Source organism: Leucoraja erinacea, chromosome 14 (assembly GCF_028641065.1).
Source record: "Leucoraja erinacea ecotype New England chromosome 14, Leri_hhj_1, whole genome shotgun sequence".
In the NCBI taxonomy this organism is placed as follows: domain Eukaryota; kingdom Metazoa; phylum Chordata; class Chondrichthyes; order Rajiformes; family Rajidae; genus Leucoraja; species Leucoraja erinaceus.
In genome coordinates this window covers 7,809,688-7,832,645 of record NC_073390.1, presented here as the reverse complement: position 1 = coordinate 7,832,645, position 22,958 = coordinate 7,809,688, and the positions used below count along the sequence as shown (strand labels likewise).

Sequence of the window (22,958 nt, the reverse complement as noted above, 5' to 3'; positions counted from 1 at the left end):
CAAATTAACTTTCCAAACATTTTATAATAACCCATTGCCAGACCGGGGGTATTTGCAGAACCAATTGAAGGAACCACAATCAAACATCGCCCATGGTTTGGTATTTGAATGCATTGTAAATATTAGTGTAGAAAGGAACTGCAGATGCTGGTTTAAACCAAATTTGGATACAAAAAGCTGGAGTAACCCAGCGAGTCAGAATCTCTGGGGAAAAGGGATAAGTGACGTTTGGGATTGAGACCCTGCGTCAGTATTTTCTTAAATATGAGTCTGGGAAGATGAACAAGGCATACAGTTGATGCAAAATTATACCTGTTGATGTGCTGCTTGTGGTGGGAGTGGTTGTAGTTGTAGTCGTAGTTGTGGTTGGTTCTAAAATGGAAAAGGAAGAGATTCAAAGATTCGGTGAGGGGATTTCAATATTGACAGGATTTCCATCAGCATTAAATGTGTTTGGCATGGAAATTTTAGCCTACAAATGGCTGCATATGTACCACCAATCACTGCCATCTAATGTGTGTTTTAAGTTCTGTTTAATAGTTTTCTCCCGGATGAGAGGCGTTACTATTATTATTATTATTATTATTATTTATTTATTAAAAAGCATCAGCATGTTTTAAATCTATGTCATGTCTGTATGCATTTTGAATGTTTCCCTTATCTGTGGTCAACTGATGCAGTTGTGCTTGTGTGGACTCGTGTTCACGGCATGAAATCACAGAACTTTGAAATCTTCAAATTGGAATGTCTTTTGGAATAACTATTAGCAATACATGGAACCTCTCAAGTTGTTGTTGACTCAGTTGCTTAGGAAGTCAAAGTGACCAAAGCCTCATATGTAGAAATAAATGTGAGTTCAAATACCGGGCTGTGCTTGGATGTCTACTCTTATAAGTTATTTAAAATATCCCTAAAATTCGAAGAAAGCTACCGTTACTTGTTTTCCTTTTGAAAACAAATATTAGTATATTTTAATCATCTACCTGGTAACATAGCCATGTCCCTGTTGCTAATTTCCAATTGACAAAGATTCCAAGATTCGGTGCGGGGATTTCAATATTGACAGGATTTCCATCAGCATTAAATGTGTTTGGCATGGAAATTTTAGCCTACAAATGGCTGCATATGTACCACCAATCACTGCCATCTAATGTGTGGTTCGTAATGTTTAAATGATGCTTCCTGCTTGGAGATCAGCTGGGAAAATATGATACTTGAGTGGTTTACAGTGATGTCTCAGACATTGGTATCTTTGACTATATCACATGCAACAAACCAAATGTACATTATAATTTTCTTTATTAAGAAGAATGAATTTTGTTCTGAAAAATCTCCTGACTACATTTAGCTACATCCATAGAATTGCACCATTTTTTGATACCATCATTAAGTGTGAAGTGATCGATGGTTTGGCCATTTGGTAGTAGGTTGGCAAAAACAATGATCAATCTTTGTCTATAGCTTTTCTCCTGCTTTACAAAGTGTGGATAAGAATGTGTAAAATCATAAAACTAGTGTGAAATGGGTGATTGATGGTCGGCATGAGATTGTGGTTTGATCAATTGTTTTGGCATGTTTTAGGATTATTGTAGGAACAACAAGCAAACATCGCCCATGGTTTGATATTTGAATGCATTGTAAATATTAGTGTAGGAAGGAACTGCAGATGCTGGTTTAAACCAAATGTGGACACAAAAAGCTGGAGTAACCCAGCGGGTCGGAATCTCTGGGGAAAATGGTTAGGTGACATTTGGGATTGAGACCCAGCATCAGTATTTTCTTAAATATGAGTCTGGGAAGATGAACAAGGCATACAGTTGATGCAAAATTATACCTGCTGTTGTGCTGCTTGTGGTGGGAGTGTTTGTAGTTGTAGTAGTAGTTGTGGTTGGCTCTAAAGTGGAAAAGGAAGAGAAAAGACCCGTTGATATCAAAGGTAACATAATCATTTGAAAGTAATAAAACACAATTCTATGACAAAACATTCCAACTACTGAAGAGAAAATAAAAGTTGGTGAAGAAATGCTGAATAAGATTTGAGCAATATGTTGTTTTATTGGAACTTGGAGATCTAAGTAAATTCATGCTCTTGATTTTCATGGGCTGTTAAAGCTATGGATTGTAATTTGTTCTTGGTCTGATGCATGACAGGTCCCCTGTTATTTCATAGCAAATAATTTGGTCTTCTGGTAGTGAATGCTTTGCAATTCTGCCTACAGGTTTCAATCTACATTTGTGATGTAATTGTAATTTGATGAATGTATTAAGTAATGATATTCTTTACACATTGCTGGCTATTAAATTGCATGTAAATTATTTGAATCAGAACTTTTAACTGGATGAGATATCACAAACAATGCAACATTAAATGGTTTTAATTTGGAGATGACAGTCAAAACTAGAACTTTGAATAATAGCAGAGGAATACACGTTTACAAGACAATTTATTTGAACAATTGTCCTTAGGAATAACTTTTGGAATAACTATTGGAATGTCTTTTGGAATAACTATTAGCAATACAAGGAACCTCTCAAGGTTGTTGTTGACTCAATTGCATAGGAAGTCAAAGTGACCAAAGCCTCATATGCAAAAAAACGTGTGAGTTCAAATACCGGGCTGTGCTTGGACGTTTACTCTTATAAGTTATTTAAAATACCTCTAAAATTCTAAGAAAGCTACAGTTACTTGTTTTCCTTTTGAAAACAAATATTAGTATCTTGTAATCAGCTACCTGGTAACGTAGCCATGGCCCTCTTTCTAATTTCCAATTGACAAAGATTCCAAGATTCTGTGAGGGGATTTCAATATTGACAGGAATTCCATCTGCGTTAAATGTGTTTGGCATGAAAATTATAACCTAGAAATGGCTTCATATGTACCACCAATCACTGCCGTTTAATGTGTGGTTCGTAATGTTTAAATTATGCTTCCTGCTTGGAGATCAGCTGGGAAAATATGATACTTGAGTGGTTTACAGTGATGCCTCAGACATTGGTATCTTTGACTATATCACATGTAACAAAACAAATGTACATTATACCTTTCTTCATTAAGAAGAATGAATTTTGTTCTGAAAAATCTCCTGACTACATTTAGCTACATCTACAGAATTGCACCATTTTTTTTACAATGATTAAGTGTGAAGTGATCTATGGTTTGGCCATTTAGTAGTAGGTTGGCATAAACAATGATCAATCTTTGTTTATTGCATTTCTCCTGCTTTACAAAATGTGGATAAGAATGTATGAGATCATAGAACTAGTGTGAAATGGGTGATTGATGGTCGGCAAGCGATTGTGGTTTGATCAATTGTTTTGGCATGTTTTAGAAAAATTATAGGAATCACAATCAACCATCGCCCATGGTTTGGTATTTTAATGCATTATAAAAATTAATGTAGAAAGGAACTGCAGATGCTGGTTTAAACCAAATGTGGACACAAAAGCTGGAGTAACCCAGCGGGTCGTCATCTCTGGGGGGAAAAGGGATAGGTGATGTTTGGGATTGAGACCCTGCATCAGTACGAGTAAATATTAAATATTAAATATGAGTCTGGGAAGATGAACAAGGCATAGAGTTGATGCAAAATTATACCTGTTGTTGTGCTGCTTGTGGTGGGAGTGGTAGGTGTAGTAGTAGCTGTGGTTGGCTCTATAACGGAAAAGGAAGAGAAAAGACACATTGATATCAAAGGCAACATAATCCTTTGAAAGTAATAAAACACAATTCTATGTCAAAACATTTCAACTACTGAAGAGAAAATAAAAGTTGGTGAAGAAATGATCAATAAGATTTGAGCAATATGTAGTTTTATCGGAACTTGGCGATCTAAGTAAATTCATGCTCTTGATTTTCATGGACTGTTAATGTTATGGATTTTAATTTGTTCTTGGCCTTATGCTTGACAAGTCACCAGAAACCAGCCTCTACATGATAAAATCTATTAATTGACTTTCAGACTCTGAGTAGACTGCTCCTGCTGCTCGGGTTGTCAGACCGATCCATATTTGTGCTCACTGCAGAGTGCAGGGTTAGCAGCCAAAAAAGCAGTACATTTCCTCTTCAGGAGATGGGAAGTGTTATGTTTAAATGCTAATGTCACATTTAATACAGCACAGATAACTGATGTTGTGGAGTTGATTTTCAAATGGGTCTTTGACAATATATTAAGTTATAGTGCCATTAACTGTGCCCAACATGCCTTCTCATCATATTTGCTGCAGCGAACGGGACCCACTCTGTCGGGTCTCACCCTCTGATATCCAGTTTATAAAGGATATCTTTAACACAAGTTTTCCTAGGCCCAATTACAGGGAAGTATGAGATATTGACATTGTGTTAACACTACTTCACCAGGGGGCTCCAGCTACATCGTTATCTTTGGCCCGGCTCTCATAAGGTAGTTATCCTCATGGCGCTGGTCTCAGCGCAATGGTTCCAGTCACTACATAAATTGCGACTAAACAGGATGGTTACATCTGCAAATAATATAATATTTTATGTTTATGATTTAGTTAAGCAGAGCAGACCAGGAGCGTCAGGTCTCAAACTATTTTTTTCATGGCATACCCCATTGACCTTCGGTTATATGTGGTCACACATATACGACAATACGTCAAGGTCACCATGAGCTTTAGAGGCTCTGAACTAGCAATGTTTATTAGTTACAAATAACCGCATAAGAAGGTACAGTTCAGACCATTTCCATGTGGTTAAAATGGGTTTTTGGCTTATGCAGGAGTAGATACTAATATTGTCAAATCTCACTCCACCAGGGCTGCTACAACATCAGCAACAAGGGTTATGTAGGTTCCGCTGGACCACATCCTAGCAGCTGCAGGATGGTCAAACAAATTAACTTTCCAAACATTTTATAATAACCCATTGCCAGACCGGGGGTATTTGCAGAACCAATTGAAGGAACCACAATCAAACATCGCCCATGGTTTGGTATTTGAATGCATTGTAAATATTAGTGTAGAAAGGAACTGCAGATGCTGGTTTAAACCAAATTTGGATACAAAAAGCTGGAGTAACCCAGCGAGTCAGAATCTCTGGGGAAAAGGGATAAGTGACGTTTGGGATTGAGACCCTGCGTCAGTATTTTCTTAAATATGAGTCTGGGAAGATGAACAAGGCATACAGTTGATGCAAAATTATACCTGTTGATGTGCTGCTTGTGGTGGGAGTGGTTGTAGTTGTAGTCGTAGTTGTGGTTGGTTCTAAAATGGAAAAGGAAGAGATTCCAAGATTCGGTGAGGGGATGTCAATATTGACAGGATTTCCATCAGCATTAAATGTGTTTGGCATGGAAATTTTAGCCTACAAATGGCTGCATATGTACCACCAATCACTGCCATCTAATGTGTGTTTGAAGTTCTGTTTAATAGTTTTCTCCCGGATGAGAGGCGTTACTATTATTATTATTATTATTAATTATTTATTAAAAAGCATCAGCATGTTTTAAATCTATGTCATGTCTGTATGCATTTTGAATGTTTCCCTTATCTGTGGTCAACTGATGCAGTTGTGCTTGTGTGGACTCGTGTTCACGGCATGAAATCACAGAACTTTGAAATCTTCAAATTGGAATGTCTTTTGGAATAACTATTAGCAATACATGGAACCTCTCAAGTTGTTGTTGACTCACTTGGTTAGGAAGGCAAAGTGACCAAAGCCTCATATTTAGAAATAAATGTGAGTTCAAATACCGGGCTGTGCTTGGATGTCTACTCTTATAAGTTATTTAAAATATCCCTAAAATTCGAAGAAAGCTACCGTTACTTGTTTTCCTTTTGAAAACAAATATTAGTATATTTTAATCATCTACCTGGTAACATAGCCATGTCCCTGTTGCTAATTTCCAATTGACAAAGATTCCAAGATTCGGTGCGGGGATTTCAATATTGACAGGATTTCCATCAGCGTTAAATGTGTTTGGCATGGAAATTTTAGCCTACAAATGGCTGCATATGTACCACCAATCACTGCCATCTAATGTGTGGTTCATAATGTTTAAATGATGCCTACTGCTTGGAGATCAGCTGGGAAAATATGATACTTGAGTGGTTTACAGTGATGTTTCAGACATTGGTATCTTTGACTGTATCACATGTAACAAACCAAATGTACATTATACCTTTCTTCATTAAGAAGAATGAATTTTGTTCTGAAAAATCTCCTGACTACATTTAGCTACATCCATCGAATTGCATCATTTTTTTGATACAATCATTAAGTGTGAAATGATCAATGGTTTGGCCATTTGGTAGTAGGTTGGCAAAAACAAAGATCAATCTATGTCTATTGCTTTTCTCCAGCTTTACAAAGTGTGGATAAGAATGTGTAAAATCATAAAACTAGTGTGAAATGGGTGATTGATGGTCTGCATGAGATTGTGGTTTGATCAATTGTTTTGGCATGTTTTAGGAAAATTGTAGGAACCACAAGCAAACATCGCCCATGGTTTGATATTTGAATGCATTGTAAATATTAGTGTAGAAAGGAACTGCAGATGCTGGTTTAAACCAAATTTGAATACAAAAAGCTGGAGTAACCCAGCGAGTCAGAATCTCTGGGGGAAAGGGATAAGTGACGTTTGGGATTGAGACCCTGCGTCAGTATTTTCTTAAATATGAGTCTGGGAAGATGAACAAGGCATACAGTTGATGCAAAATTATACCTGTTGATGTGCTGCTTGTGGTGGGAGTGGTTGTAGTTGTAGTCGTAGTTGTGGTTGGTTCTAAAACGGAAAAGGAAGAGATATTTTGCCATTGATATCATAGGCAACATAATCCATTGACTACACCTGACGACATTTAGCTACATCTATAGAATTGCACCATTTTTTTTACAATCATTAAGTGTGAAGTGATCTATGGTTTGGCCATTTAGAAGTAGGTTGGCATAAACAATGATCAATCTTTGTCTATTGCATTTCTCCTGCTTTACAAAATGTGGATAAGAATGTATGAGATCATAGAACTAGTGTGAAATGGGTGATTGATGGTCGGCATGCGATTGTGGTTTGATCAATTGTTTTGGCATGTTTTAGAAAAATTATAGGAATCACAATCAACCATCGCCCATGGTTTGGTATTTTAATGCAAAAATTAATGTAGAAAGGAACTGCAGATGCTGGTTTAAACCAAATGTGGACACAAAAGCTGGAGTAACCCAGCGGGTGGGCATCTCTGAGGGAAAAGGGATAGGTGACGTTTGGGATTGAGACCCTGCATCAGTATGAGTAAATATTAAATATTAAATATGAGTCTGGGAAGATGAACAAGGCATAGAGTTGATGCAAAATTATACCTGTTGTTGTGCTGCTTGTGGTGGGAGTGGTTGTATGTGTAGTAGTAGCTGTGGTTGGCTCTGTAATGGAAAAGGAAGAGACACATTGATATCAAGGCAACATAATCATTTGAAAGTAATAAAACTCAATTCTATGACAAAACATTTCAACTACTGAAGAGAAAATAAAAGTTGGTGAAGAAATGATCAATAAGATTTGAGCAATATGTAGTTTTATCGGAACTTGGAGATCTAAGTAAATTCATGCTCTTGATTTTCATGGACTGTTAATGTTATGGATTTTAATTTGTTCTTGGTCTTATGCTTGACAAGTCACCAGAAACCAGCCTCTGCATGATAAAATCAATTCATTGACTTTCAGACTCTGAGTAGACTGCTTCTGCGGCTCGGGTTGTCAGACCGATCCATGTTTGTGCTCACTGCAGAGTGCAGGGATAGCACCCAAAAAAGCAGTACATTTCCTCTTCAGGAGATGGGAAGTGTTTTGTTTAAATGCTAATGTCACATTTAACAACTAGAACTAGGGGACATAGTTGCAGAATAAGGGGGGGCTCTTTTAAAACTGAGATGAGGAAGAACTTCTTCACCCAGAGGGTGGTTAATTTATGGAATTCACTGCCCCAGGAAGCAGTGGAAGCAGAAACTTTAAATATATTTAAGACTAAAATAGATGTTTTTTTAGCTGCCAAGGGGATAAGGGGCTACGGGGAGAGGGCAGGGATATGGACCTAGGTATGGTTAGTATAGTAAGACCTGAGTGATCTCCTGGTGAAGTGTCGATCAATAAGATTTGAGCAGATATGTAAAAAGAAGAGGGGTCGGAGAGGAATTTGGCGATCTAAGTAAAGAATTGGACCTGGGTTTTCATCACTGTTTTTTGCCTCCCCCATGATATCACGAGGTTCTTGGGGTGGCCTTATGCTTGACAAGAGAGGTGGTGATCTGCATGATAAAGGGGAGGGTAGTGTCTTGTGTTCTGTGTCTTGTGTCTACTGTTTGTGGGTAAGTGTGTCTGTTTAGTGTTCAGCCATGAGCGAATGGCGGTGCGGGCTCGATGGACCTGGTGGTCTGCTCTCGCACCTACTTTCTATGTTTCTATGTTTCTATGTTAATACAGCACAGATAACTGATGTCGTGGAGTTCATTTTCAAATGGGTCTTTGACAATAAATTAAGTTATAGTGCCATTAACTGTGCCCAACATGCCTTCTCATCATATTTGCTGCAGCGAACGGGACCCACTCTGTCGGGTCTCACCCTCTGATATCCAGTTTATAAAGGATATCTTAAACACAAGTTCTCCCAGGCCCAAGTACAGGGAAGTATGAGATATTGACATTGTGTTAACACTACTTCACCAGGGGGCTCCAGCTACATCCTTATCTTTGGACCGGCTCTCATAAGGTAGTTATCCTCATGGCGCTGGTCTCAGCGCAATGGTTCCAGTCACTACATAAATTGCGACTAAACAGGATGGTTACATCTGCAAATAATATAATATTTTATGTTTATGATTTAGTTAAGCAGAGCAGACCAGGGGCGTCAGGTCTCAAACTATTTTTTTCATGGCATACCCCATTGACCTTCGGTTATATGTGGTCACACATATACGACAATACGTCAAGGTCACCATGAGCCTTAGAGGCTCTGAACTAGCAATGTTTGTTAGTTACAAATAACCGCATAAGAAGGTACAGTTCAGACCATTTCCATGTGGTTAAAATGGGTTTTTGGCTTATGCAGGAGTAGATACTAATATTGTCAAATCTCACTCCACCAGGGCTGCTACAACATCAGCAACAAGGGTTATGTAGGTTCCACTGGACCACATCCTAGCAGCTGCAGGATGGTCAAACAAACTAACTTTCCAAACATTTTATAATAACCCATTGCCAGACCGGGGGTATTTGCCATCTCTATTTTAAGTTCTGTTTAATAGTTTTCTCCCGGATGAGAGGCGTTACTATTATTATTATTATTTATTTAGTAAAAAGCATCAGCATGTTTTAAATCTATGTCATGTCTGTATACATTATGAATGTTTCCATTATCTGTGGTCAACTGATGCAGTTGTGCTTGTGTGGACTCGTGTTCACGGCATGAAATCACAGAACTTTGAAATCTTCAAATTGGAATGTCTTTTGGAATAACTATTAGCAATACATGGAACCTCTCAAGTTGTTGTTGACTCAGTTGCTTAGGAAGTCAAAGTGACCAAAGCCTCATATGTAGAAATAAATGTGAGTTCAAATACCGGGCTGTGCTTGGATGTCTACTCTTATAAGTTATTTAAAATATCCCTAAAATTCGAAGAAAGCTACCGTTACTTGTTTTCCTTTTGAAAACAAATATTGGTATATTTTTATCATCTACCTGGTAACATAGCCATGTCCCTGTTGCTAATTTCCAATTGACAAAGATTCCAAGATTCGGTGAGGGGATTTCAATATTGACAGGATTTCCATCAGCGTTAAATGTGTTTGGCATGGAAATTTTAGCCTACAAATGGCTGCATATGTACCACCAATCACTGCCATCTAATGTGTGGTTCATAATGTTTAAATTATGCTTCCTGCTTGGAGATCAGCTGGGAAAATATGATACTTGAGTGGTTTACAGTGATGTCTCAGACATTGGTATCTTTGACTATATCACATGTAACAAACCAAATGTACATTATAATTTTCTTCATTAAGAAGAATGAATTTTGTTCTGAAAAATCTCCTGACTACATTTAGCTACATCCATAGAATTGCACCATTTTTTGATACCATCATTAAGTGTGAAGTGATCGATGGTTTGGCCATTTGGTAGTAGGTTTGCAAAAACAATGATCAATCTTTGTCTATAGCTTTTCTCCTGCTTTACAAAGTGTGGATAAGAATGTGTAAAATCATAAAACTAGTGTGAAATGGGTGATTGATGGTCGGCATGAGATTGTGGTTTGATCAATTGTTTTGGCATGTTTTAGGATTATTGTAGGAACAACAAGCAAACATCGCCCATGGTTTGATATTTGAATGCATTGTAAATATTAGTGTAGGAAGGAACTGCAGATGCTGGTTTAAACCAAATGTGGACACAAAAAGCTGGAGTAACCCAGCGGGTCGGAATCTCTGGGGAAAAGGGTTAGGTGACATTTGGGATTGAGACCCAGCATCAGTATTTTCTTAAATATGAGTCTGGGAAGATGAACAAGGCATACAGTTGATGCAAAATTATACCTGCTGTTGTGCTGCTTGTGGTGGGAGTGTTTGTAGTTGTAGTAGTAGTTGTGGTTGGCTCTAAAATGGAAAAGTAAGAGAAAAGACACATTGATATCAAAGGAAATATAATCATTTGAAAGTAATAAAACACAATTCTTTGACAAAACATTTCAACTACTGAAGAAAAAATAAAAGTTGGTGAAGAAATGCTCAATAAGATTTGAGCAATATGCTGTTTTATTGGAGCTTGGCGATCTAATTCAATTTATGCTCTTGATTTTCATGGACTGTTAATGCTATGGATTGTAATTTTACTTCGGAGTCACATGAGTGACTACGTGAAGAGCCCGCCTCTGGATGCATGTGCGGCATTACGTTTCAGCAGGCAACAGCGGCAGGCGGGAGACAGGGCTCCCGCAGAAACGAGAGAGCAGCGGGCTGGGGAAAATGCTGCACCTGCCCGCTCGACGGAGGAAACGTCATTGGGCAGCAACAGGCGGTAGGACCGCTTAGCGGGCGGTCCGCTAACCCGACACCGCGACCGAGCCCAGCCCGCTAGCTCCTGACTGTTAAAGCTATGGATTGTAATTTGTTCTTGGTCTGATGCATGACAGGTCCCCTGTTATTTCATAGCAAATAATTTGGTCTTCTGGTAGTGAATGCTTTGCAATTCTGCCTACAGGTTTCAATCTACATTTGTGATGTAATTGTAATTTGATGAATGTATTAAGTAATGATATTCTTTACACATTGCTGGCTATTAAATTGCATGTAAATTATTTGAATCAGAACTTTTAACTGGATGAGATATCACAGACAATGCAACATTAAATGGTTTTAATTTGGAGATGACAGTCAAAACTAGAACTTTGAATAATAGCAGAGGAATACACGTTTACAAGACAATTTATTTGAACAATTGTCCTTAGGAATAACTTTTGGAATAACTATTGGAATGTCTTTTGGAATAACTATTAGCAATACAAGGAACCTCTCAAGGTTGTTGTTGACTCAGTTGCATAGGAAGTCAAAGTGACCAAAGCCTCATATGCAAAAAAAACATGTGAGTTCAAATACCGGGCTGTGCTTGGATGTTTACTCTTATAAGTCATTTAAAATACCTCTAAAATTCTAAGAAAGCTACAGTTACTTGTTTTCCTTTTGAAAACAAATATTAGTATCTTGTAATCAGCTACCTGGTAACGTAGCCATGGCCCTCTTTCTAATTTCCAATTGACAAAGATTCCAAGATTCTGTGAGGGGATTTCAATATTGACAGGAATTCCATCTGCGTTAAATGTGTTTGGCATGAAAATTATAACCTAGAAATGGCTTCATATGTACCACCAATCACTGCCGTTTAATGTGTGGTTCGTAATGTTTAAATTATGCTTCCTGCTTGGAGATCAGCTGGGAAAATATGATACTTGAGTGGTTTACAGTGATGCCTCAGACATTGGTATCTTTGACTATATCACATGTAACTAAACAAATGTGCATTATACCTTTCTTCATTAAGAAGAATGAATTTTGTTCTGAAAAACCTCCTGACTACATTTAGCTACATCTACAGAATTGCAGCATTTTTTTTACAATGATTAAGTGTGAAGTGATCTGTGGTTTGGCCATTTAGTAGTAGGTTGGCATAAACAATGATCAATCTTTGTTTATTGCATTTCTCCTGCTTTACAAAATGTGGATAAGAATGTGTGAAATCATAGAACTAATGTGAAATGGGTGATTGATGGTCAGCATGAGATTGTGCTTTGATCAATTGTTTTGGCATGTTTTAGCAAAATTGAAGGAACCACAATCAAACATCGCCCATGGTTTGGTATTTTAATGCATTGTAAATATTAGTGTAGAAAGGAACTGCAGATGCTGGTTTAAACCAAATGTGGATACAAAAAGCTGGAGTAACCCAGCGAGTCAGAATCTCTGGGGGAAAAGGGATAAGTGACGTTTGGGATTGAGACCCTGCGTCAGTATTTTCTTAAATATGAGTCTGGGAAGATGAACAAGGCATACAGTTGATGCAAAATTATACCTGTTGATGTGCTGCTTGTGGTGGGAGTGGTTGTAGGTGTAGTAGTAGCTGTGGTTGGCTCTATAATGGAAAAAGAAGAGAAACGACACATTGATATCAAAGGCAACATAATCCTTTGAAAGTAATAAAACACAATTCTATGACAAAACATTTCAACTACTGACGAGAAAATAAAAGTTGGTGAAGAAATGATCAATAAGATTTGAGCAATATGTAGTTTTATCGGAACTTGGCGATCTAAGTAAATTCATGCTCTTGATTTACATGGACTGTTAATGTTATGGATTTTAATTTGTTCTTGGCCTTATGCTTGACAAGTCACCAGAAACCAGCCTCTGCATGATAAAATCAATTCATTGACTTTCAGACTCTGAGTAGACTGCTCCTGCGGCTCGGGTTGTCAGACCGATCCATGTTTGTGCTCACTGCAGAGTGCAGGGATAGCACCCAAAAAAGCAGTACATTTCCTCTTCAGGAGATGGGAAGTGTTTTGTTTAAATGCTAATGTCACATTTAATACAGCAAAGAGGCTCTGAACTAGCAATGTTTGTTAGTTACAAATAACCGCATACGAAGGTACAGTTCAGACCATTTCCAGGTGGTTAAAATGGGTTTTTGGCTTATGCAGGTGTAGATACTAATATTGTCAAATCTCACTCCACCAGGGCTGCTACAACATACAAGTACAGGGAAGTATGAGATATTGACATTGTGTTAACACTACTTCACCAGGGGGCTCCAGCTACATCCTTATCTTTGGACCGGCTCTCATAAGGTAGTTATCCTCATGGCGCTGGTCTCAGCGCAATGGTTCCAGTCACTACATAAATTGCGACTAAACAGGATGGTTACATCTGCAAATAATATAATATTTTATGTTTATGATTTAGTTAAGCAGAGCAGACCAGGGGCGTCAGGTCTCAAACTATTTTTTTCATGGCATACCCCATTGACCTTCGGTTATATGTGGTCACACATATACGACAATACGTCAAGGTCACCATGAGCCTTAGAGGCTCTGAACTAGCAATGTTTGTTAGTTACAAATAACCGCATAAGAAGGTACAGTTCAGACCATTTCCATGTGGTTAAAATGGGTTTTTGGCTTGTGCAGGAGTAGATACTAATATTGTCAAATCTCACTCCACCAGGGCTGCTACAACATCAGCAGCAAGGGTTATGTAGGTTCCACTGGACCACATCCTAGCAGCTGCAGGATGGTCAAACAAACTAACTTTCCAAACATTTTATAATAACCCATTGCCAGACCGGGGGTATTTGCCATCTCTATTTTAAGTTCTGTTTAATAGTTATCTTCCGGATGAGATGCATTACTATTATTATTTTTATTATTTATTAAAAAGCATCAGCATGTTTTAAATCTATGTCATGTCTGTATGCATTATGAATGTTTCCCTTATCTGTGGTCAACTGATGCAGTTGTGCTTGTGTGGACTCGTGTTCATGGCATGAAATCACAGAACTTTGAAATCTTCAAATTGGAATGTCTTTTGGAATAACTATTAGCAATACATGGAACCTCTCAAGTTGTTGTTGACTCAGTTGCTTAGGAAGTCAAAGTGACCAAAGCCTCATATGTAGAAATAAATGTGAGTTCAAATACCGGGCTGTGCTTGGATGTCTACTCTTATAAGTTATTTAAAATATCCCTAAAATTCGAAGAAAGCTACCGTTACTTGTTTTCCTTTTGAAAACAAATATTAGTATATTTTAATCATCTACCTGGTAACATAGCCATGTCCCTGTTGCTAATTTCCAATTGACAAAGATTCCAAGATTCAGTGAGGGAATTTCAATATTGACAGGATTTCCATCTGCGTCAAATGTGTTTGGCATGAAAAATATTGCCTAGAAATGGCTGCATATGTACCACCAATCACTGCAGTCTAATGTGTAGTTCGTAATGTTTTAATTATGCTTCCTGCTTGGAGATGAGCTGGGAAAATATGATACTTGAGTGGTTTACAGTGAAGCCTCAGCTATTGATATCTTTGACTATATGCGATGTAACAAAACAAATGTACATTGTAATTTTCTTCATTATGAAGAATGAATTTTGTTCTGAAAAAAATCCTGACTACATTCAGGTACATCTATAGAATTGCACCATTTTTTTTACAATGATTAAGTGTGAAGTAATCTATGGTTTTCCCTTTTGGGAGTAAGTTGGCAAAATAAATGATCAATCTTTGTCTATTGCTTTTCTCCTGCTTTACAATATGTGGATGAGAAAGTGTGAAATCATAGAACTAGTGTGAAATGGGTGATTGATGGTCGGCATGAGATTGTGCTTTGATCAATTGTTTTGGCATGTTTTAGAAAAATTGTAGGAACCACAATCAAACATCGCCCATGGTTTGGTACTTGAATGCATTATAAATATTGGTGTAGAAAGGAACTGCAGATGCTGGTTTAAACCAAATGTGGACACAAGAAGCTGGAGTAACCCAGTGGGTCGGACAGCATCAAAAGGGATAGATAATGTTTGGGATTGAGACCCTGCATCAGTATTTTCTTACATATGAGTCTGGGAAGATGAACAAGGCCTACAGTTGATGCAAAATTATACCTGTTGTTGTGCTGCTTGTGGTGGGTGTTGTTGTAGTTGCAGTAGTAGTTGTGGTTTGCTCTAAAATGTAAAAGGAAGAGAAAAGACACTTTGATATCAAAGGAAACATAATCATTTGAAAGTAATAAAACACAATTCTATGACAAAACATTTCAACTGCTGAAGAGAAAATAAAAGCTGGTGAAGAAATGCTCCATAAGATTTAATAATAATAATAAATAATAATAATAATAATAATTTTATTTATAGAACACTTTAAAAACAAACATAGCTGCAACAAAGTGCTGTACATCACTAATCATTGACAAAAAAGTTAATACACACCAAAAATAACAATCAAAAGAAATAGTAGGAAAAGACATGTAAAATAAAGAAACATCAAAACACCACAAACAGAAGCAAAGCCTCAGGCATGGTCAAAAGCCAGGGAGTACAAATGTGTTTTCACACTGGATTTGAAGATGGACAGTGAGGGGGCCTGTCTGATGTGCAACGGCAGGGTGTTCCAGAGTGCCGGAGCATCAACAGAGAAGGCTCTATCCCCTCTGAGCCTCCGACTAGACCTCGGTACCTCCAGGAGCAGCTGACCAGCTGACCTGAGGGACCGGGCAGGAGCGTATGGGTGGAGCAGCTCAGAGAGGTAAGGCGGGGCGAGCCCATTCAGAGATTTAAAAACAAATAACAGTATCTTAAAATGAACTCGAAAGTGCACCGGGAGCCAGTGTAGGGAGGCCATTTGAGCAATATGTTGTTTTATTGACTTGGATATCTAACTGAATTAATTCTCTTGATTTTCATGGACTGTTAATGCTCTGGATTGTAATTTGTTCTTGGTCTTATGCATGACAGGTCACCTGTTATTGCACATCAAATAATTTGGTCTTCTGGCAGTGAATGCTTTGCTATTCTGCCTGCAGGTTTCAATCTACATTTGTGATGTATTTGTAATGTGATGAATTTATTTAGTAGTGATATTCTTTACACATTGCTGAATATTAAATTGCATGTAAATTACTTGAATCAGAAATTTTAGCTGGATGAGATATCACAGACCGAACAACATTAAATGGTTTTAATTTGGGGATGACAGTCAAAACGAGTTATTTAAAATATCCCTAAAATTCTAAGCAGGCTACAGTTACTTGTTTTCCTTTTGAAAACAAATATTAGTATCTTGTACTCAGCTACCTGGTAACGTAGCCATGGACCTGTTGCTAATTCCAATTGACAAAGATTCCAAGATTCGGTGAGGGAATTTCAATATTGACAGGATTTCCATCTGCGTCAAATGTGTTTGGCATGAAAATTATTGCCTAGAAATGGCTGCATATGTACCACCAATCACTGCAGTCTAATGTGTAGTTCGTAATGTTTAAATTATGCTTCCTGCTTGGAGAGGAGCTGGGAAAATATGATACTTGAGTGGTTTACAGTGATGCCTCAGCTATTGATATCTTTGACTATATGCGATGTAACAAAACAAATGTACATTGTAATTTTCTTCATTATGAAGAATGAATATTGTTCTGAAAAAAATCCTGACTACATTCAGGTACATCTATAGAATTGCACCATTTTTTTTACAATGATTAAATGTGAAGTAATCATTGGTTTGCCCTTTTGGGAGTAAGTTGGCAAAATAAATGATCAATCTTTGTCTATTGCTTTTCTCCTGCTTTACAATATGTGGATGAGAAAGTGTGAAATCATAGAACTAGTGTGAAATGGGTGATTGATGGTCGGCATGAGATTGTGCTTTGATCAATTGTTTTGGCATGTTTTAGAAAAATTGTAGGAACCACAATCAAATATCGCCCATGGTTTGGTACTTGAGTGCACTATAAATATTGGTGTAGAAAGGAACTACAGATGGAGGTTTAAACCAAATGTGGACACAAAAAGCTGGAGTAACCCAGTGGGTCGGACAGCATCTCTGGGGAAAAGGGAGAGGTGACATTTGGGATTGAGACCCTGCATCAGTATTTTCTTAAATATGAGTCTGGGAAGATGAACAAGGCCTACAGTTGATGCAAAATTATACCTGTTGTTGTGCTGCTTGTGGTGGGAGTTGTTGTAGGTGTAGTAGTAGTTGTGGTTGGCTCTAAAATGGAAAAGGAAGAGAAAAGACACTTTGATATCAAAGGAAACATAATCATTTGAAAGTAATAAAACGCAATTCTATGACAGAACATTTCAACTACTGTAAAGAGAATAAAAGTTGGTGAAGAAATGCTCAATAAGATTTAAGCAATATGCTGTTTTATTGGAGCTTGGACATCTAATTCAATTTATGCTCTTGATTTTCATGGACTGTCAATGCTATGGATTGTAATTTGTTCTTGGCCTTATGCATGACAGGTCATCTGTAATTTCACAGCAAATAATTTGGACTTCTGGTAGTGAATGCTTTGCAATTCTGCCTGCAGGTTTCAATCTACATTTATGATGTAATTGTAATGTGATGAATTATTTAGTAGTGAACTTCTTCACACATTGCTGAATATTAAATTGCATGTAAATTACTTGAATCCAAACTTTTAGCTGGTTGAGATATCACAGAACGTACAACATTAAATGGTTTTAATTTGGGGATGCCAGTCAAAACTAGAACTTTGAATAATAGTGGAGGAACACACGTTAACAAGACAACTTTTTTGAACAATTGTCCTTATGCCTCTGTCACACTTAGGAAACCTGAACGAAAACGTCTGGAGAAATTGCGCCCCACCGAAGGTTTCCATGCGGTGCCCGGAGGTTGCAGCTGGTTGCTGGAGGTTGCAGGTAGTGGAAGCAGGTAGGGAGACTGACAAAAATCTCCGGAAACTGCACGGAAACCTTGGATGGGGCGCAAAGTCTCCAGAGGTTTCCGTTCAGGTTTCCTAAGTGAGACAGGGGCATAAGGAATAATTGTTGGAATAACTATTCGAATGTCTTTTGGAATAACTATTAGCAATACAGGGAACCTCTCAAGGTTGTTGTTGACTCAGTTGCATAGGAGGTCAAAGTGACAAAAGCTTCATATGCAAAAAAAATGTGAGATCAAATACCAGGCAGTGCTTGGATGTCTACTCTTATAAGTTATTTAAAATATCCCTACAATTCTAAGCAGGTTACAGTTACTTGTTTTCCTTTTGAAAACAAATATTAGTATCTTATAATCAGCTACCTGGTAACGTAGCCATAGACCTGTTGCTAATTTCCAATTGACAAAGATTCCAAGGTTCGGTGAGGGGATTTCAATATTGACAGGATTTCCATCAGCGTCAAATGTGTTTGGCATGAAAATTATTGCCTAGAAATGGCTGCATATGTACCACCAATCACTGCAGTCTAGTGTGGTTCGTAATGGTTAAATTATACTTCCTGCTTGGAGATGAGCTGGGAAAATATGATACTTGAGTGGATTATAGTGATGCCTCAGCTGTAGGTGTCTTTGACTATATGCCATGTAACAAAACAAATGTACATTGCAATTTTCTTCATTATGAAGAATGAATTTTGTTCCAAAAAATCTCCTGACTATATTTAGCTACATCTATAGAATTGCACCATTTTTTTTACAATGATTAAGTGTGAAGTAATCTATGGTTTGCCCATTTGGGAGTAAGTTGGTAAAAACAATGATCAATCTTTGTCTATTGCTTTTCTCCTGCTTTACAAAAAGTATAGGAGCAGGGAGGTTCTACTGCAGTTGTACAGGGTCTTGGTGAGACTACACCTGGAGTATTGCGTACAGTTTTGGTCTCCTAATCTGAGGAAAGACATTCTTGCCATTGAGGGAGTACAGAGAAGGTTCACCAGACTGATTCTTGGGATGTCAGGACTTCCATATGAAGAAATACTGGATAGACTCGGCTTGTACTCGCTAGAATTTAGAAGATTGAGGGGGGATTGTAGATAATGTGCATGTACCTTTAATATAGTGACCTCACCACTACTAACCGCTCCCCATATCAGAAGTATAATTGCAACCTCCCCACCCATTGATCGCTCTCTAGCTCCGGAGACAGACCACGTACAGCTAGGGCAGCAACGGTTATGTGATATCAATAAAAGTAGTAAAGACACAGTGTGTTCATGACTCCTCTTTACATGGTGTCACAATCGTGCCTCCGCGCCTCCTGTTTGTCGGTTTTTATTTACGTTTGACCCAGTTCCCTATCCCTTGTTCTATCTCCCGTGCCATGGCTACCTCTTGCCGCAAGCCCGATGTGCTTGTCTTCGACTCGGACATTGCCCATCGGTGGGGTGTCTTTCGACGCGATTTCCAGCACTACGTGACGATCGCCCATCCTGCTGCCACCGCTGAAACGCGGGCTTCTCTGCTCCTCAACCTGGCTGGTCCCGATGCCCTGGAACGATCTGAGTCGTTTGTATATGCTGCAGGTGAAGATGCTCGAGACCCGGTATGTCTTATAGCTAAGTTTACAGCAATGTGTGACATCCCCACCAACTGCATTTTAGAGCGTTTTAAAATGTTCAGCCGGCGTCAGATCCCTGGAGAGTCAATCGACAACTATATCGCCGCGTTGCGACACATGGCCAGGCGTTGTCGCCTGGACGCTCTGACCCCCGATTAAGTGACCCGGTACATCCTAGTATATGGCCTTCTCGATGTGAAGCTAAAGGCTGAACTTCTGCGGAAGCCCGACCTGTCTCTGGATGAGGCTCTGCATGCCTCCCGCATGGTTGAGGCTGTCACCTCGGCACTGTCGCATGCTGATCAAGACATTAACTTTGCCACTGCTGCTGGCCGCCGGCGGAACGCTGGCCCGCCACGGCAACAGGGTTCCCCTGCACCCGGGGGTGGGAGCCCACGACATTGCCCCAACTGCAATTTTGCCTCCCATCAGTTTAATGTGTGCCCTGCCTTGGGCAAGACATGCAATTTTTGCAAGAAGTTAAACCATTTCTCTGCAGCCTGCCGCTCTTGTGGGAAGCCGGCCCCCCCTCTTCGGAGAATGTTAATCAACCTTGCTCAGGCTGATAGCGAGCCTGGTTCCCAGTCTCAGCCTGACGAACTCCCTTTGTCTGATACCAGTTCATCCCAGGGGGAGACCAGCATTTTTTCACTCTTGGATGCACATGCCTTGATAACGGACCCTTCGGTTCGGGTCTCTGTCAATGGTTCGAACTTCTCCGTAAAGCTCGACACGGGGGCCGTAACCAATGTAATGTCAACAAGCCTTTTCAAAAAGATAAGAACTAATGAGATAGTGACTGTTGCCAACTCCCGCCTGCATGCCTACGGGGGAGCCGTACTCGTTCCCGTGGGAAAGGCAACCCTGCACTGCAAGGTCCTGAAGGCCTCTCGGCCCCTCACCTTCTACCTGCTAGACTCCAACAACGTTACCTTGCTGGGTGCCCAGGCGTGCCAAGACCTCGGTTTGGTCTCCTTTCATCGTGATATCCATCAGGTGCGGACCCTCATGGACCCCCTGCACGAATACCCCGACAGTTTCGACGAAAAGCTGGGCAAGCTGCCCAGCTGCTACAAGATTGCTGTCGACCCCAGCGTTGAACCGGTGATCCGCCCGCCGCACCGCATCTCCTTCGCCATGAAGGATAAGGTGAAATCTACGCTGCTCAACATGGTCACCATGGGCATACCTGAAAGAGGTGAGCGATCCCACCCGGTGGTCTCCACCATGGTTGTTGCCATGAAAAAAGACAAAACTGAAATTCGCATTTGTATCAACCCCAAGGACCTGAACCTGGCCATCAAACGCCCGCACTACCCAATGCGAACAGTGGAGGACGTCGCTGCACAGGTTGGTCCGGCCACTGTATTTTCGGTCCTCGATGCCAAGAGCTCTTTCTGGCAGATACCGCTGGACGAGCGATCCTCCTACCTGACGACCTTCAGCACGCCTTTCGGAAGGTTCCGATTCCTCCGCATGCCATTCGGGATTAACTCTGCCAGCGAGGTATTCCAGCGAACCATGGAGCAGCTGTTTGCCGGTCTGCCGTGTGCTATCATCGTTGACGACATTCTGGTCTACGGTAAGGACGTGGCTGAGCACGACCTCCACCGCCGTCAAGTCCTAGATCGGGCCCGTGAAATCAACCTCAAGCTCAACCCAAAGAAGTGCCGTTTCCGCGTCCCAGAGGTCACTTACGTGGGCCACGTTTTTACTGCCTCGGGGCTGAAGCCTGACCCGCAAAAAACGGCTGCTGTCTCCGGGATGTCCTCACCCACCGATGTGCCCAGCCTGCAGCGTTTCCTGGGCATGGTCAACTACCTGGGAAAATTTATCCCAGACCTCAGCGAGCTGAGTGCGCCCCTGAGGGAGCTCATCAAGAAGGACACTGCCTGGGCCTGGTTCTCGCATCACCAACATGCCTTCGACGTCCTGAAGTCTAGACTAGTCAGTACCCCCACTCTCAAATTCTTCGATCAACAGCGTCCCATCGTTCTCACCTGCGACGCTTCCAAATTTGGTCTGGGTGCCGCCTGCCTGCAGCTCCACGATGGCCGGCAGCTGCCCGTTACCTATGCATCCCGCACCATGACCTCTGCCGAGCAGCGCTACGCTCAGATTGAGAAGGAACTGCTTGCCGTGGTATTTGCTTGCTCCAAGTTCAAGGATTACATTCTGGGCAACAACTTCACGATCGAGACCGACCACCAGCCGTTGGTCACCATCCTAAACAAGCCGATCCACGTTGCCTCTTCCCGGCTGCAGCGCATGATGCTGCAGCTACAGCGCTTCACTTTTAAAATTGTGTATCGCAAGGGCAAGGACATGTTCGTGGCCGACACGCTGTCCCGCGCACCACTATCGTCCACTGATCGCCACCCCTACGAATCGTCTGACCTGATGGTGCTTAACGTTAACATTGTGCCTTCACAGCAGATGCAGTCCCTGGTCAAGCACACTGCCAAGGATCCTGCCCTGCAGCAGCTTGCCGACGTCATCCAGCAGGACTGGCCAGACAGCCGTTCATCCTTTCCGGCCGGTGCCGTGCCCTACTTCCTGGTCCGTGACGAGCTTGTCCTGCACGACGGTGTGGTGGTGAAAGGACACAAAGTCCTTGTGCCCGCCGCGCTGCGGGACCACTATTTTCAAGTCGCCCACCGCGGTCATCCTGGGGCCGAGGCCACTCTGTCCCACGGCCAGAGTCAGTTCTACTGGCCCGGCATGGCCCAAGACATCCGGGAGAGGGTCTCCGCCTGCGCTACCTGCAATAGCCTCGCTCCCCATCAGCAACGTCAGCCGCTTCTGCAACAGCCTGGCCCTGGACTGCCCTGGATGGCAGGCGCCACTGACATTTTCGAATGGCATGGCAAGCACTTCCTAGTCCTCGTTGAATCTTATTCCAGCTGGTTTGAGGTCGACCAGCTGCACTCCCTCACCTCTTCGGCCGTCATCGGGAAGCTGCGCCACCACTTCGCCACTTTCGGCTCCCCGGCGAGCCTCCAATCTGACAACAGCAGCCAGTTCACCAGTGCCGAGTTTCGGGGTTTCGCTGCCAGCTGGAACGTTCCGACACTACACCAGCAATCCAGAGTACCCGCAAAGCAACGGCCTGACGGAGCGCGCTGTCCGCAGTGCTAAGGACTTGCTGGAGCATTGCAGACTGTCCAAATCCGATTTTTACCTGGCCCTCCTCAATCTTCGGAACATCTCCCGCGACACTGCCTTGGGCTCGCCAGCTCAGCGGCTGATGGCTCACACAACGAGACCTCCACTCCCTGTGACCCAGCAGTCCCTCGTGCCCTCTGTTGTCCAGCCTGCTGCTGTCCAGGTGCGCATTGCCCTCAAGCACGCAGTGCAAAAGCGCTCCCACGACCAGTCCT

The 22,958-nt window shown here is 40.9% G+C and overlaps 1 protein-coding gene across 1 annotated transcript in view; it reads right to left on the bottom strand.

The window, feature by feature from the left end:
- The window catches only part of LOC129703781 (uncharacterized), a 212,231-nt gene that overhangs the window by 130,898 nt on the left and 58,375 nt on the right, over positions 1–22,958 (bottom strand). Inside the window, exons 30-36 of the mRNA XM_055646491.1 lie at positions 17,199–17,258; positions 12,568–12,627; positions 10,539–10,598; positions 7,316–7,375; positions 6,684–6,743; positions 3,596–3,652; positions 1,835–1,894 (exon numbers count right to left, since the gene is read on the bottom strand). Of these exons, the coding sequence (XP_055502466.1) occupies positions 1,835–1,894; positions 3,596–3,652; positions 6,684–6,743; positions 7,316–7,375; positions 10,539–10,598; positions 12,568–12,627; positions 17,199–17,258 (417 nt within the window). The remainder of the gene's footprint in view (positions 1–1,834; positions 1,895–3,595; positions 3,653–6,683; positions 6,744–7,315; positions 7,376–10,538; positions 10,599–12,567; positions 12,628–17,198; positions 17,259–22,958) is intronic.